Source organism: Nerophis ophidion, linkage group LG24, assembly GCF_033978795.1.
Source record: "Nerophis ophidion isolate RoL-2023_Sa linkage group LG24, RoL_Noph_v1.0, whole genome shotgun sequence".
Taxonomy (NCBI): domain Eukaryota; kingdom Metazoa; phylum Chordata; class Actinopteri; order Syngnathiformes; family Syngnathidae; genus Nerophis; species Nerophis ophidion.
Genome location: NC_084634.1, coordinates 10,002,151 through 10,016,921, shown reverse-complemented (window position 1 = coordinate 10,016,921; position 14,771 = coordinate 10,002,151). Strand labels below are relative to the sequence as shown.

Below are 14,771 nucleotides of genomic sequence, written 5' to 3'. Positions count from 1 at the left end.
CTCTGCCGTAATGTGGTTCCTGTTGGACTTCAGTTGAACGTAAAAAGCATGTATTCTTTTATTCTTTCACGACTTCATATTCAAGCTAGCTCCTCTTTTCCCCTGTGTGTGCCCACAAAATCTGCGAAATGCCTTAAATTGATATATGTAAATTAGGGCTGGGCGATACATCGATATATCGCAGGTTTGGCTCCATGCGATATAGAAAATGACTATATCCTGATATTCGAGTATACGTTCTCAGGCAGTTGCTTTTAGCTGCGGGCATTACGCGACATGCCTTTCCCACGCTTTCTTGTCCCTCCTTCTCACAGAGACTTAAAACAAACGCACCAGGTACATGGTAACGTCAGCTGTGATGCTAACGGTGCGGTGTGAGTGGTAATAGGTGAGAAAGAAGGTGCGAACCTGGTAACAAATGAAGGAAGAACTAATTCACAAGAAAAAAAGCACGGGGTCCATCGTCTGGCGGTGGTTTGGCTTCAAGCGGGAAGATGTTGAATAATTATGCTGCAAAAGCGTTGCTACAAAAAGTAGCACCGCTGCTAATGTAGCATCATTTGAAAAGTCACCCGCTAAAAGAATAAAGACTGCTTGAAACTGCATGTCAACATCTCCGTTCGGTGCCACAACAACAAAATGCCGGAAGAAACTATTTCCAGATCAACACCGTATGAAAAAAATAGTCAACAACAGAGAGAGATAACGTCCGCTGGAACCTACCACATAGCGAAGGACATACATTATTTGATTTCCTAATATGCAGCTCATTTACATTTGACACTCATTGAACTATCTTGTGTTACATCATGCACAAAAGTGCACTTTGTTTTAAACTATTGTAGTGATTTTCTGTACAAAACGTACAGTTTAATTTAGTATTGTTTTGATAAGTCATCTTAATCATGCACAAAAGTGCACTAATAGTTTGTTTTAAAATGTCTGACATTCTTGGACTCTCTGTTTTGGAAATGACATTAAGCAGTGGCACAAACATTCATAACTGTTTAATAAGTACAGTTTCGGTAAATTGACTTAGTTGTGATTTCCCTCTCTGCATGAAAGTTTAAAATAAACCTATTAATGAAGTATGAACAAGAATGTTTTAATGTAGACACATAGAATCATCATACTGCTGTGATTATATGCATCAAGTGTTCATTCAAGGCTAAGGCAAAAATATCGATATATATATCGTGCATCGTGACATGGCCTAAAAATAGAGGTATTGATAAATGGCCATATCGCCCAGCCCTAATGGAAATATGTGATTATCAGCATTGTCCATGTTCCAATCTTGATGAATTGGAAAGTCCATCGGTATGATGTTTTCTCATATATCCTGGTCAGCCTTGTGAAGAAGTTGAGCATTGCTGCCTCCATGCTGGAGGTTTGTGTCTTTAAAAACACTGCACTAATGCATGCAAGAACTGGATATTTTTGCCACAATCCTATTACCGCAAATTACGGACTGTAAGACGCTACTTTTTTCCTAGGCTTTGAACCTTACGGCTTATAAAACGGTGTGGCTAATTTATGGATTTTCTTCACTAATGGCAGGCTATAAAGGGAACAGTTCAATAATAAAAAAAAACCCCAAAAAAACCAGCAAAGACACTAAATTGGTGTTTTATGGTTTGTGCTTTCACGCCCTCTTTTGGACGAGTTCGCTCACTGCAGGGTTTTATGGCAGTACACCCGTGACACGCGAGCATTTAAAGTGGAGGCATGATGTCGGACATCTGAAGGGAGGATGAATCTCAACCTCGGTAAGATTGTTAGGTTATCTTGTGCCTCGCTCGCTAACAAGTGTGAGACGAAGTTGTAGGAAAAACAACTTAATAATAGTTAACTAAATAACCATCCGTTAGCCAATGTCAGCCAGCTGAACTTTGTCCACATCAGTGGTTATTAACTTTGTTGGAGGTACCGAAGCCCACCAGTTTTATATGCGCATTCACCGAACCCTTTTTTAGTGAAAAACAAAATATTTTTTTTCCCAAATTCAAGACAAAGTTATGTTTTCTTTACGGGTGCACAAAATTTACCGTGCATTAACATCATCTTGTTCAAAGAACAAAACCAGCACAGTGCATGGACTCAACAAATTACACACCTGCGAATCAAATGGAAAATTAGAGGGAATATTGTTTGGAGGTATCCATAATACGACGATAGGGAGAAGTTTTTATTTACACGATGAGTCGGGTGTGTCTTGACCTCTGACGAACCCCTGAGACCGACTCACCGAACCCCCAGAGTTCGATCGAACACAGGTTAAGAACCACTGGGCTACATCAATTCAAGTACTTTTCAAAGCAGCATGAATTTGCAATGGCATGAAAATAAAAAAAAAAGAAGTAAAACAACAACAAGAACCATGCGCACAAACACACACAGAGAAAGATAGGCACCAATGTGGAGGTATCATAAGAATGAATCAAAGATATAACTCTACACATTGAGTCTGGTGGATTGCTAAAACAGCAAAGAGTTAATCAATATTCCAGTGGGGGGATTTTTAAACGTCATTATTTTCTTTTTGAAGAAGTTAGATTTTGTGTTTTGTTGTTTGTTTTTTGTTGTTGCTATTTTAAATGTTTTTTAATGCATACACAATGTTTTTTTTTTAGCACTTTGCCTTTCCTTTATTTTTAAAAAAGGACAACATTTTATTCATCATGATACATTTTGTAACAGAGAAGCACAGTTACAGTATATAGCAATGTTTTTGAATGAATGAGTCATCTTTGTTGTTAGTAAGAACATTACCAAAATAACTTAAGCTGCATTTGGAAGTGTATTGAAAGAGCCATTAGATGTGTATGCTTTATTATCAGACTAATCGTTACGATAATCAATGACTAATCGACATCTAAAGTAATGGCTAGTTGCATGCTAACTTGCGACAATATGATCCTCACCCAGTTGCTGAGTGGGATAAGTGTGCGAGTCAAAGAAAATATGTTCCCCCGGCTGCTACTCACCTGATCAAACAGGGAGATTCGTGATCCACTAAATTCCGTTTGGCTTCTTTTTGCGGGGAAGCTACTGAACCCCCACCTCCCCACTCATAAGAATTTTCATGCAGCCTCGTCAGAGCATCAATGACTCGGGCACTTAACTCGGGGAAAACGGTTGATTTCACCGCCACCAGCGGCTCGGTTCTGGCCACAGCCATTTTTCCTGAAGGAAATGAGACATTTGTGGAATAACCATTTCATTATGAAGCGGGCCGCACGCTCTCATGGATTCAAACGCCGCCACACACGAGAACCTGATTGACTTTCATTTCGAGTTGACCTGCATCAGCTTCTAATTAATCTTCATTAATGTTGCATTTAGGAAATGGTTCTCACGCGGCTTGTGGGGAGATGGACACACACACGGTCATCTTGAATGAAAAGGAACAGAGACGCTTTTAGTCCCTTTTCAAAATCATCTCGCTGCCACTTACATTTACGATTAATCAGCCACGCTTGACGAACGTATGATGTATGGTATCTGACACTTTTAATACGTGCCACTTAATGGAGTCCCTTTTGACCTCCACGTCAGGACTCCTCTTGGTGAGACCACGATACTGGCATGCTAGACTAACTCAATATACCGTCGGTTGTACTTTTGGATCAGAGGCGTACAAAGGAGGCATTGACAAAGCGTTCTTGGCTCACCCAGCTGTTCCTGGGTGGTTCCTTCCTCCAAGAAGGTGATTCTCTCCAGGACGGCCCAAAACATCACGCCCAGCGAGAAGATGTCTGCAGGGGCCGAGTAGGGCAGTCCCCCCCACACCTCCGGAGCCATGTAGAAGTCTGAGCCGCAGGTCGAGGAGAAATGCTTCCTCGTCACATTACCATCCAGCAGGCCTTCACTCATCTTGCTCAGACCAAAGTCTGCTACCTACATAGACAAAAAAAAATTAAAAGTACCTGTTGGTGTTGTTCCAAGACCCCCTGCGAAAAGTGAAAAACCATGAAATCATTGTGATAGTCTAATTGGGGTTCTAAATATTTTTGGAGCTCACCAGCATAGCAGTGGGAAGATCCAATGTCATGGTCCAAATATTATCCTTTATTTACTGCACATCTTTATCTAGCTATGCCAGAGTCATGTCATGACAACTGGATGTCCTTCCACTAGATGGCGGAAGGTACGTGATCGTAACCCTGCACCACACAACCCGTGCTGCCAATGTATACAACCTTGGTGTTTGCACGATTATGGCAAAGAGACTAATTGCGATTGTATCTGACTGACATTGACATCATGATCTCAGCAGAAATCTCTGGTCGGAGGTTCCAAGATGCAGAACATCTCGGCATAGGTACAGCTTTGTTCCAGCCACAGCTATTCGTTTTAACTAATTATATTTATTAATTCATGGTAGTTTTATCTAGCGGTCTTTTATTAACTTTTACTTTGACTCTTTATATTGTTCGTGTGACTTGTCCTTTCTTCTTTTTGTGGTCCTGGCTCCAGGCAGCTTGTTGAGTACTTTGTCATTTGTTTAGTGTTAATACTTGTGTTTGTTTTAATGTATATACAGGTGTCAGTCTCTGGGTAAGGATAAAGTCACCTTGAACCTTTGATAACAAAAATAATTATTAATTTGAAAACATGATTTTTTTTTTTTATTGTAAATAAAAATTAAATATATAGATATATATATATATATATATATATATATATATATATATATATATATATTTATTAGGGGTGTGGGGAAAAAAATTGATTCGAATTTAAATCGCAATTCTCACGTTGTGCGATTCAGAATCGATTCTCATTTAAAAAATGTTTTTCTTTTTATCAATCCAACAAAACAATACCATAACAATGCAATCCAATTCCTAAACCAAACCTGACCCGGCAACATTCAGAACTGCAATAAACAGAGCAATTGAGAGAAGACACAAACACGACACAGAACAAACCAAAAGTAGTGAAACAAAAATGAATATTATCAACAACAGTATCAATATTAGTTATAATTTCAGCATAGCAGTGATTAAAAATCCCTCATGGACATTATTATTGACATTTATTTAAAAAAAAAAAAAAAAAAAAAAAAAAAGGTGTCACAGTGGCTTACACTTGCATCGCATCTCATAAGCTTGACAACACACTGTGTCTAATAATTTCACAAAGATAAATTAAGTCATATTTTTGGTTTGTTTAAAAGGTAAAACAAATTAACATTATTGCAATCAGTTGGTAAAACATTGTCCTTTACAATTATAAATGTTTTTTACAAAAATCTACTACTCTGCATGTCAGCAGACTGAGGTAGATCCTGCTGAAATCTTATGTATTGAATGAATACAGAATCCTTCTAAATCGGGAAAAAAATCGTTTTTGAATCGAGATTCATGTTGAATTGAAAAAAAAAAAAGATTTTGAATCGAATCCTGACCCCAAAAATTGATATTGAATCGAATCGTGGGACACCCAAATATTCGCAGCCCTAATATATATATATATATATATATATATATATATATATATATATATATATATATATATATATATATATATACACATATATACATTATATATATACACACACACACACACACACACACACTTTTTTTTAAGTACAACTGGATAAAAATGTGTAAATAGGAAAAAAAAAAAAAAATTCTGTTTTTTTTAAACCCTTTTACACTTATTTTACTACCATAGAGTGCGTGCTTTTGGTGTCAAATATAAAATTGAATAAAATGTTAACTTAATGCAACTCTCCTCCCATTAGGTATTTTAGGTCAAAGCATATATTTTTTAATAAATTTATCAATAAGTGATTTAAGTACATTATACTTGTTGAAGGTACTTTTTGAAACATTTATTTTATTAGCGCAGTCAGACTGGATGTGGCAGAACACGCTATTATTGTGAAAGCTCGATGTATGCTGCTGTTCTGAGCTTGACGAGTAAAGAGAAAAATTGAGGCTGTTAAAAAGAGCGACTCTCAGGTGGCAACTGTTTGTACATTGACGTTACGTCCGTGATGTCGTTCAGAACACCACAACAGATGATATGAGTTTGTGTATGATTGTTTGTACATTGATGTTACATCCAGGATTGCGTTCACAACAAATAAATAAATAAATGGGTTGTACTTGTATAGCGCTTTTCTACCTTCAAGGTACTCAAAGCGCTTTGACACTACTTCCACATTTACCCATTCACACACACATTCACACACTGATGGAGGGAGCTGCCATGCAAGGCGCCAACCAGCACCCATCAGGAGCAAGGGTGAAGTGTCATGCTCAGGACACAACGGACGTGACGATGTTGGTACTAGGTGGGAATTGAACCAGGGACCCTCGGGTTGCGCACGGCCACTCTCCCACTGCGCCACGCCGTCCCTATGATATGCGTTGTGTGTTTATGATTGTTTGTACATTGACGTTAGATCCAGGATGTCGTCCACAACAGATGAGATGCGTTGTGTGTGTATGATGGTGTGTACATTGATGTTACATTCAGGATGTCGTTCACAACAACACAACTGATGAGATGTGTTGTGTGTGTATGATTGTTACATCCATGATGTCGTTCACAACAACACAACAGATGAGATGTGTTGTGTGTGTAAGATTGTTCTTTGTAGCTTTAGCTTCCTACTTTCAAGTCTCCGTGTGCACATGGTCTATTTCAGGACGTGTGTCGGGGATAAATGAGTGTACAGTACATATTTTCCCAAACAAATGCTTATCTTCACAGTAACATTTCACTCACATTTATGTTAATTTCTCTGCTATTATTTTGCGTTTATCAGCAGATACTGCTGTGATTCCATCTTCAGTTACGTCAGCATGGAAACGATATCGCTTTTTTTCGTCCAGTCGAGTGATTATTGATCATGTGTACTAGCACTGTGTCAAAAAGTAGCAACCAGGGTGACACCCCAAACTTCTAGTAGACATGCTCACTAATGCGCTCACTTATCAATTCCACCGACAAGCTCAGGAATTTGCATGAAAATGAGTTGTTTTTTTGCCATTAAAACATTTTGAAGATTGTGAGAAACCAACATGGAAATTGTGATTATTGCCAAGCCCTATTTGCTGGTATGCTGTTTTTCAACCTTTGGTCATTCTGACTGCTGGATGTTGCTCAAGTCATTGATGGAAATGTAGGACCTACCTTAAAAACAGGGCCATTTGGTTTGATGCTGACAAGCACGTTGTCAGGCTTCAGGTCTCGATGGATGATACCCAGGTGATGCAGGAAGGCCACAGCACTGCTGAGCTGCTGCACCACATCGTGGTTCCGCTGGGCGTCAGGTGGTCTGGACAGCAGGTAGTGATTCAAGTCTCCTCCGTCACAGTACTCCATCACGAGCCAAAGGGCGCAGTAACTCAGGGGCTGCTCGTCTTCCCTCCAAGACGACCTCTTCCCGGGTCTGTTTGTAGGCATTTGTGATTTTGAAGCGTTTGATGGGAGAGTGTTGGTCTTGTCTTGAAGTCTGGACTCAGACTTGGCTCTCCGTCCAGAGTCAGGCCGGGAACCTGTCTCCTGTCCGTGTGGCAATGTCTCCACAACAGTCCCTTTCAGCACACTTTCCACTAGATGCAGAGGCAACTTGCCTTTTTTCAAAGGCTTCAAACTTCTCTTCCCGGTCTGAAGGAGGCAGCTGTGCAACGCGATTACATTTGCATGGTTCTGGGCTGTGACTTTCATGGCCCACAACTCCTGCAGGTAGAGTTCTATGCATTCTGCGTTCTTGCAGGACAGACGCTTCACAGCCACCCGCTGTCCTGTTTTGGCTATACGGCCCTCAAAGACAACGCCATAGCTACCACGCCCGACTTCCTTTTCTAATGTGTACAGCTCCTCCATCTCTCGAAGAAGCTGCACCTGCTGGCAAAGGGAAACTCATTAGTAAACCACTAACACAAGAGTCGGAATTACTCACACACAGTTAATACATCATATTATTTGGATGCAAAAGGATGCCCTATGCTTGCGTTGTTTCAAGGCTGGACGAATCGTTCAAATCTCGAAAAGGATAGACGTTTCTTCAGAGTTCCTTGAGAGGTAATCAAGAATGGCGGAAGAGCGCAGGATTTTATGAAACGACGACTAGAAAAGTAGCACGTATTCGAGTCTAAGGGAGCGGAGCCGAAGAATGCACTAGATCGCAGTGAATACTTTAAAATGTTTTTTATATACTTTTATTTTTCAGTGTTTAAGTATTATCTTGATATTATTTGCAGTTCTTAAACACGTTTGCAACGAGTGTTTGAAAAGCACCAACACGGCGAAAAAGAAAGCAAATCTGAGGTTCGTCTAAAGCAGGGGTGTCAAACTCAAATACAGAGTGGGCCAAAATTTTAAACTGAACAAAGCCGCGGGCCAAGGTTGAACAAATTAACCTTTTAATAGGGACCCAAACAAGTTTTGCATTGAATATTGAACGAGCAAGGCTTGTATAACTTTATAGTGACATGCAAAATCGATTTTCAAATATTGTAGCATCCCGGAAGAGTTAGTGCTGCAAGGGGTTCTGGGTATTTGTTCTGTTGTGTTTATGTTGGGTTACGGTGCGGATGTTCTCCCTAAATGTGGTTGTCATTCTTGTTTGGTGTGGGTTCACAGTGTGGCGCATATTTGTAACAGTGTTAAAGTTGTTCATACGGCCACCCTCAGTGTGACCTGAATGGCGGTTGACCAAGTATGCCTTGCATTCACTTGTTTGTGTGTAAAGTCCGCATATAGTATGTGACTGGGCCGACACAATGTTTGTATGGAGAAAAAGCAGACGGGACGACAGGTTGTAGAGGACGTTGAATGCAGTGCCTTTAAGGCACGTCCCCAATGATGTTGTTTCGGTGGAAATCGAGAGAAATTCGGGAGAATGGTTGCCCTGGGTGATTTTCGGCAAGGGCACTGAAATTCGGGAGTCTCCCGGGAAAATCGGGAGGGTTGGTAAGTATGAGTATTAGCGGTGAATGCGGTGTTATAATACCGGCGGGCCAGCTGTAATGTTAATTTGATATTGCCTCAAGGGCCAAATTAAATTACACGAGGGCCAAATTTGGCCCGCGGGCCAGAGTTTGACACCCATGGTCTAAAGTGTACAGCTCCTAAGGTTGTCGTCTAAGGTTGTCCAGGGTAAATCCCACCTAACCTTATCCTTGTCCACATACACACACACAATGGTTGTTTAAGACCCACTCCCCCCTTTGTCAGCTGGCGCAATGCGACGTAATGCGCATGCGCGGAAAATGCGCACGTTATAGTCACTTCCAGTGTTGCTTTGTGTGCAAGTTGTTAAATTTAACTTATCTGAACAATATCCAGTGTTGTTGTATTTCAATTAACTGGAATCCAGTGTGCTGTGGGGCCCTATTGTAGTGAACTACCCCTGAGCCAAAAAAAATAAAAAATAGAATCTTTATTGGACACGAAAGTTCACAATGTGATAAAGAATATTTGACAACAATCAATCTAGGGATCTAGATATTTGGTCAGGACACTCCTCACTCTTTTGCCTTCACTTTCATTGTCCATTCGTTTTTGGTGACTTTATATACTCTGGACCTAGACGTAGAGTCCGCGACATACATGGCGGACAATAACGGATACAGTCTGCTTTGCCAGTCCAAGCGCATTCGGCATTTTCCATATTCTTCCCTCGACGGCCAGGTAATACAAATCCAACGCTACCTTTTATTATCACATCCACAGCAGCCCGCATTCTCGTTGACTCTCCTTTGACAAATGCACAAAGTTTTTTGTAAATAGAATCACAGCTGACCTCGACATTCGAAAGTGCTCTTGTCGTCTGAGAAGTGTTGTATCCCAAATAGCTGCAATCGCTTTCTCTTCAGGTATTCATGTGTGATTTCCACAAGCGTCTGTACAGACGGAAGGAGAAACACTGGAATGTCTGGATGACTCTCCTACATATTTCCAGTGGTAAGCTCCGCGTAACGAAACCGCTTTATTATGAAGCTGGCTGTGTGTTCTTCCTGGCGTCACTTACTCTCCGCACTCAGTTTGTAAACGATCAATAAGTCCATACAAAGCTAAAAGCCGGAGATTCAAGAAATACACGGCGCATTTACACGTGTAAAAATTTGTCCGAGGAGGGGAACCCTGAACGCTTGTTTAGTGTGGCTGAAACGGGGCTTAGGCTAAATAATTATTTTAAGGGGTTATCCGGCTTAGTGTAAACATAACCTAAATTTTTTTTTTTTTTTTTTCCAAAGGCAACAATCATAAATGACTCTTTCAGCACATACACATTTGTTGACATCTATCGTTATATTTTGATGAACAATCATAAATAAATTGTTCAGCACATACACGATGTTGACACCTATAGTTATATTTTAATAGACTGAAAAACACACTCCTTAAACTATACATATGTGTACTTAGTAACACATACATCAAGTGTGTCAATAATGTAAATAAAAAGTTTTAAACAAAACTACACTACTTAAACTAGATACTTGTAGTTAGTAACATTTACAAGTGTGTCAAGAATGTAAATACATTTTTATTAACAAAAACACTAAAACTATACATATAATTTGTACTTAGTAACACATATATCAAGTGTGTCAATAATGTAAATAAAAAGTTTTAAACAAAAATACACTACTTAAACTAGATATAGTGTGTAGTTAACATTTACATCACGTGTGTCAATGTATATAAAAAGTTTTAAACGAAAACACACTACTTAAACTAGATATAATGTGTAGTTAGTAACATTTACAACACGTGTGTCAATGTAAATAGAACGTTTTGAACAAAAATACTACTTAAACTAGATATGTGTAGTTAGTAACATTTACATCACGTGTGTCAATAATGTATATAAAACGTTTTAAACAAAAACACAGTACTTAAACGAGATATGTGTAGTTAGTAACATTTACATCACGTGTGTCAATAATGTATATAAAAAGTTTTAAACAAAAACACTGTACTTAAACTGGATTCAATGTGTAGTTAGTAACATTTACATCACGTGTGTCAATAATGTATGTAAAAAGTTTTAAACAAAAACACACTACTTAAACTAGATGTGTAGTTAGTAACATTTACAACACGTGTGTCAATAATGTAAATAGGACGTTTAAAACAAAAACACTACTTAAACTAGATATGTGTAGTTAGTAACATTTACAACACGTGTGTCAATAATGTATATAAAACGTTTTAAACAAAAACACTACTTAAACTATACATATAATGTGTACTTAGTAACATATACATCAACTGTGTCAATGTAAAAACATTTTTTAAACAAAAATACACTATTTAAACTAGATATAATGTGTAGTTAGTAACATTTACAACACGTGTGTGAATAATTAAATAGGACGTTTTAAACAAGACTACACTACTTAAACTATATATAGTGTGTAATTAGTAACATTTACAACACGTGTGTCAATGTAAATAGGACGTTTAAAACAAAAACACTACTTACACTAGATATGTGTAGTTAGTAACATTTACAACACGTGTGTCAATAATGTATATAAAACGTTTTAAACAAAAACACTACTTAAACCATACATATAATGTGTACTTAGTAACATATACATCAACTGTGTCAATAATGTAAAAAATGTTTTTAAACAAAAATACACTACCTAGATATAAATGTGTAGTTAGTAACATTTACAACCCGTGTGTGAATAATTAAATAGGACGCTTTAAACAAGAATACACTACTTAAACTATATATATTGTGTAATTAGTAACATTTACAACACGTGTGTCAATGTAAATAGGACGTTTTGAACAAAAACACACTACTTAAAATAGATATGTGTAGTTAGTAACATTTACAACACGTGTGTGAATAATGTAAACAGGACGTTTAAACAAAAACACACTACTTAAAATAGATATAATGTGTAAATAACATTTACAACACGTGTGTCAATGTAAATAGGACGTTTAAAAAAACACTACTTAAACTAGATATGTGTAGTTAGTAACATTTACAACACGTGTGTCAATAATGTAAATAGGACGTTTTGAACAAAAACACTACTTAAACGAGATGTGTAGTTAGTAACATTTACATCACGTGTGTCAATAATGTGTATAAAAAGTTTTAAACAAAAACACACTACTTAAACTAGATTCAATGTGTAGTTAGTAACATTTACATCACGTGTGTCAAAAATGTAAATAGGACGTTTTGAACAAAAATACTACTTAAACTATATATGTGTAGTTAGTAACATTTACATCACGTGTGTCAATAATGTATGTAAAAAGTTTTAAACAAAAACACACTACTTAAACTAGATGTGTAGTTAGTAACATTTACAACACTTGTGTCAATAATGTAAATAGGACGTTTTGAACAAAAATACTACTTAAACTACATATGTGTAGTTAGTAACATTTACATCATGTGTGTCAATAATGTATGTAAAAAGTTTTAAACAAAAACACACTACTTAAACTAGATGTGTAGTTAGTAACATTTACAACACGTGTGTCAATGTAAATAGGACGTTTAAAACAAAAACACTACTTAAACTAGATATGTGTAGTTAGTAACATTTACAACACGTGTGTCAATAATGTATATAAAACGTTTTAAACAAAAACACTACTTAAACCATACATATAATGTGTACTTAGTAACATATACATCAACTGTGTCAATAATGTAAAAAATGTTTTTAAACAAAAATACACTACTTAAACTAGATACAATGTGTAGTTAGTAACATTTACAACACGTGTGTGAATAATTAAATAGGACGTTTTAAACAAGAATACACTACTTAAACTATATATAGTGTGTAATTAGTAACATTTACAACACGTGTGTCAATAATGTACATAGGACGTTTTGAACAAAAACACACTACTTAAAATAGATATGTGTAGTTAGTAACATTTACAACACGTGTGTGAATAATTTAAACAGGACGTTTAAACAAAAACACACTACTTAAAATAGATATAATGTGTAAATAACATTTACAACACGTGTCAATGTAAATAGGACGTTTAAAAAAACACTACTTAAACTAGATTCAATGTGTAGTTAGTAACATTTACAACAGGTGTGTGAATAATGTAAATAGGACATTTTGAACAAAAACACACTACTAAAACTAGATATAATGTGTAGTTAGTAACATTTACAACACATGTCAATGTAAATAGGACAATTTAAACAAAAACACACTACTTAATCTAGATATAATGTGTAGTTAGTAACATATACGACGCGTGTGTCAATAATGTAAATAGGATGTTTTAAACAAAAACACTACTTAAACTAGATATGTGTAATTAGGAACATTTAAAACACGTGTGTCAATAATGTAAATAGGACGTTTTAAACAAAAACACTACTTAAACTAGATATAATGTGTAGTTAGTAACATTTACAACACGTGTGGAAATAATGTAAACAGGACGTTTAAACAAAAACACACTACTTAAAATAGATATGTGTAAACATTTACAACACGTGTCAATGTAAATAGGACGTTTAAAAAAACACTACTTAAACTAGATCCAATGTGTAGTTAGTAACATTTACAACAGGTGTGTGAATAATGTAAATAGGACGTTTTGAACAAAAACACACTACTTAAAATAGATATGTGTAGTTAGTAACATTTACAACAGATGTGTGAATAATGTAAATAGGAGGTTTTGAACAAAAACACACTACTTAAACTAGATATAATGTGTAGTTAGTAACATTTACAAAACGTGTGTCAATGTAAATGGGACGTTTTAAACAAAAACACTACTTAAACTAGATATGTGTAATTAGTAACATTTAAAACACGTGTGTCAATAATGTAAATAGGACGTTTTAAACAAAAACACACTACTTAAACTAGATATAATGTGTAGTTAGTAACATTTACAACACATGTCAATAATGTAAATAGGACATTTTAAACAAAAACACTACTTAAACTAGATATGTGTAGTTAGTAACATTTACAACAGATGTGTGAATAATGTAAATAGGAGGTTTTGAACAAAAACACTACTTAAACTAGATATAATGTGTAGTTAGTAACATTTACAAAACGTGTGTCAAAGTAAATAGGAAGTTTTAAACAACACACTACTTAAACTAGATATGTGTAATTAGTAACATTTAAAACACGTGTGTCAATAATGTAAATAGGACGTTTTAAACAAAGACACACTACTTAAATTAGATATAATGTGTAGTTAGTAACATTTACAACACATGTCAATAATGTAAATAGGACATTTTAAACAAAAACACTACTTAAACTAGATATAATGTGTCGTTAGTAGCAAACTCTTTAAAACTAAAACCAGACGTCAGTCTCTATTTTAGACACGACGTGAGTTGTATTAGCGTCTTGCAATACAACAACTACACTTCTTTCATTTCAAACATACCTTTAAAGTTCCAAAGTAAGCACCAAAAAGTGTCTTTAATCACAAACGTCCTCGCATTATAGCAGTTTTGCTGCGTATTTCCGCCACGTAAAACAAAACAACATGACAACGGCTTACTTCCGTATTCAGAGTATCCCGCGCTGGGTAAAACGCGGCTTTTAATTGGCTGCAAAAGGCAAAGCGTGTGTTGTGATTGGTGGTTTTGAAGAAGTGGGCGGGATTTGATTCGAATTTTTTTTTACACGCATCCGGTGAAGGAAGTTTTTTTTTATATTTTTTTAATTTATGAAGTATTGACAAACGAGCATCGATCCTTTTTTGTTGTTATTTATTGAACAATTGAACACACAAATAGTACATATTTACAGACA

General features: G+C 36.5%; 1 protein-coding gene across 5 annotated transcripts in view; it reads right to left on the bottom strand.

Annotated features, from left to right (window-relative positions):
- Positions 1-14,557, bottom strand: part of si:ch211-63o20.7 (Serine/threonine-protein kinase pdik1l-B-like) — a 76,510-nt gene extending 61,953 nt beyond the window's left edge. For 4 of the 5 annotated variants that reach the window (XM_061886547.1, XM_061886543.1, XM_061886546.1 and 1 more), the window contains exons 1-3: positions 14,401-14,557; positions 7,153-7,869; positions 3,675-3,900 (exon numbers count right to left, since the gene is read on the bottom strand). In XM_061886547.1, coding sequence (XP_061742531.1) covers positions 3,675-3,900; positions 7,153-7,848 — 922 coding nt within the window. In that variant the 5' untranslated portion in view covers positions 7,849-7,869; positions 14,401-14,557. The remainder of the gene's footprint in view (positions 1-3,674; positions 3,901-7,152; positions 7,870-14,400) is intronic. The other variant, XM_061886544.1, reaches the window with a different exon arrangement.
- Between the last annotated feature and the right edge of the window lie 214 nt (positions 14,558-14,771).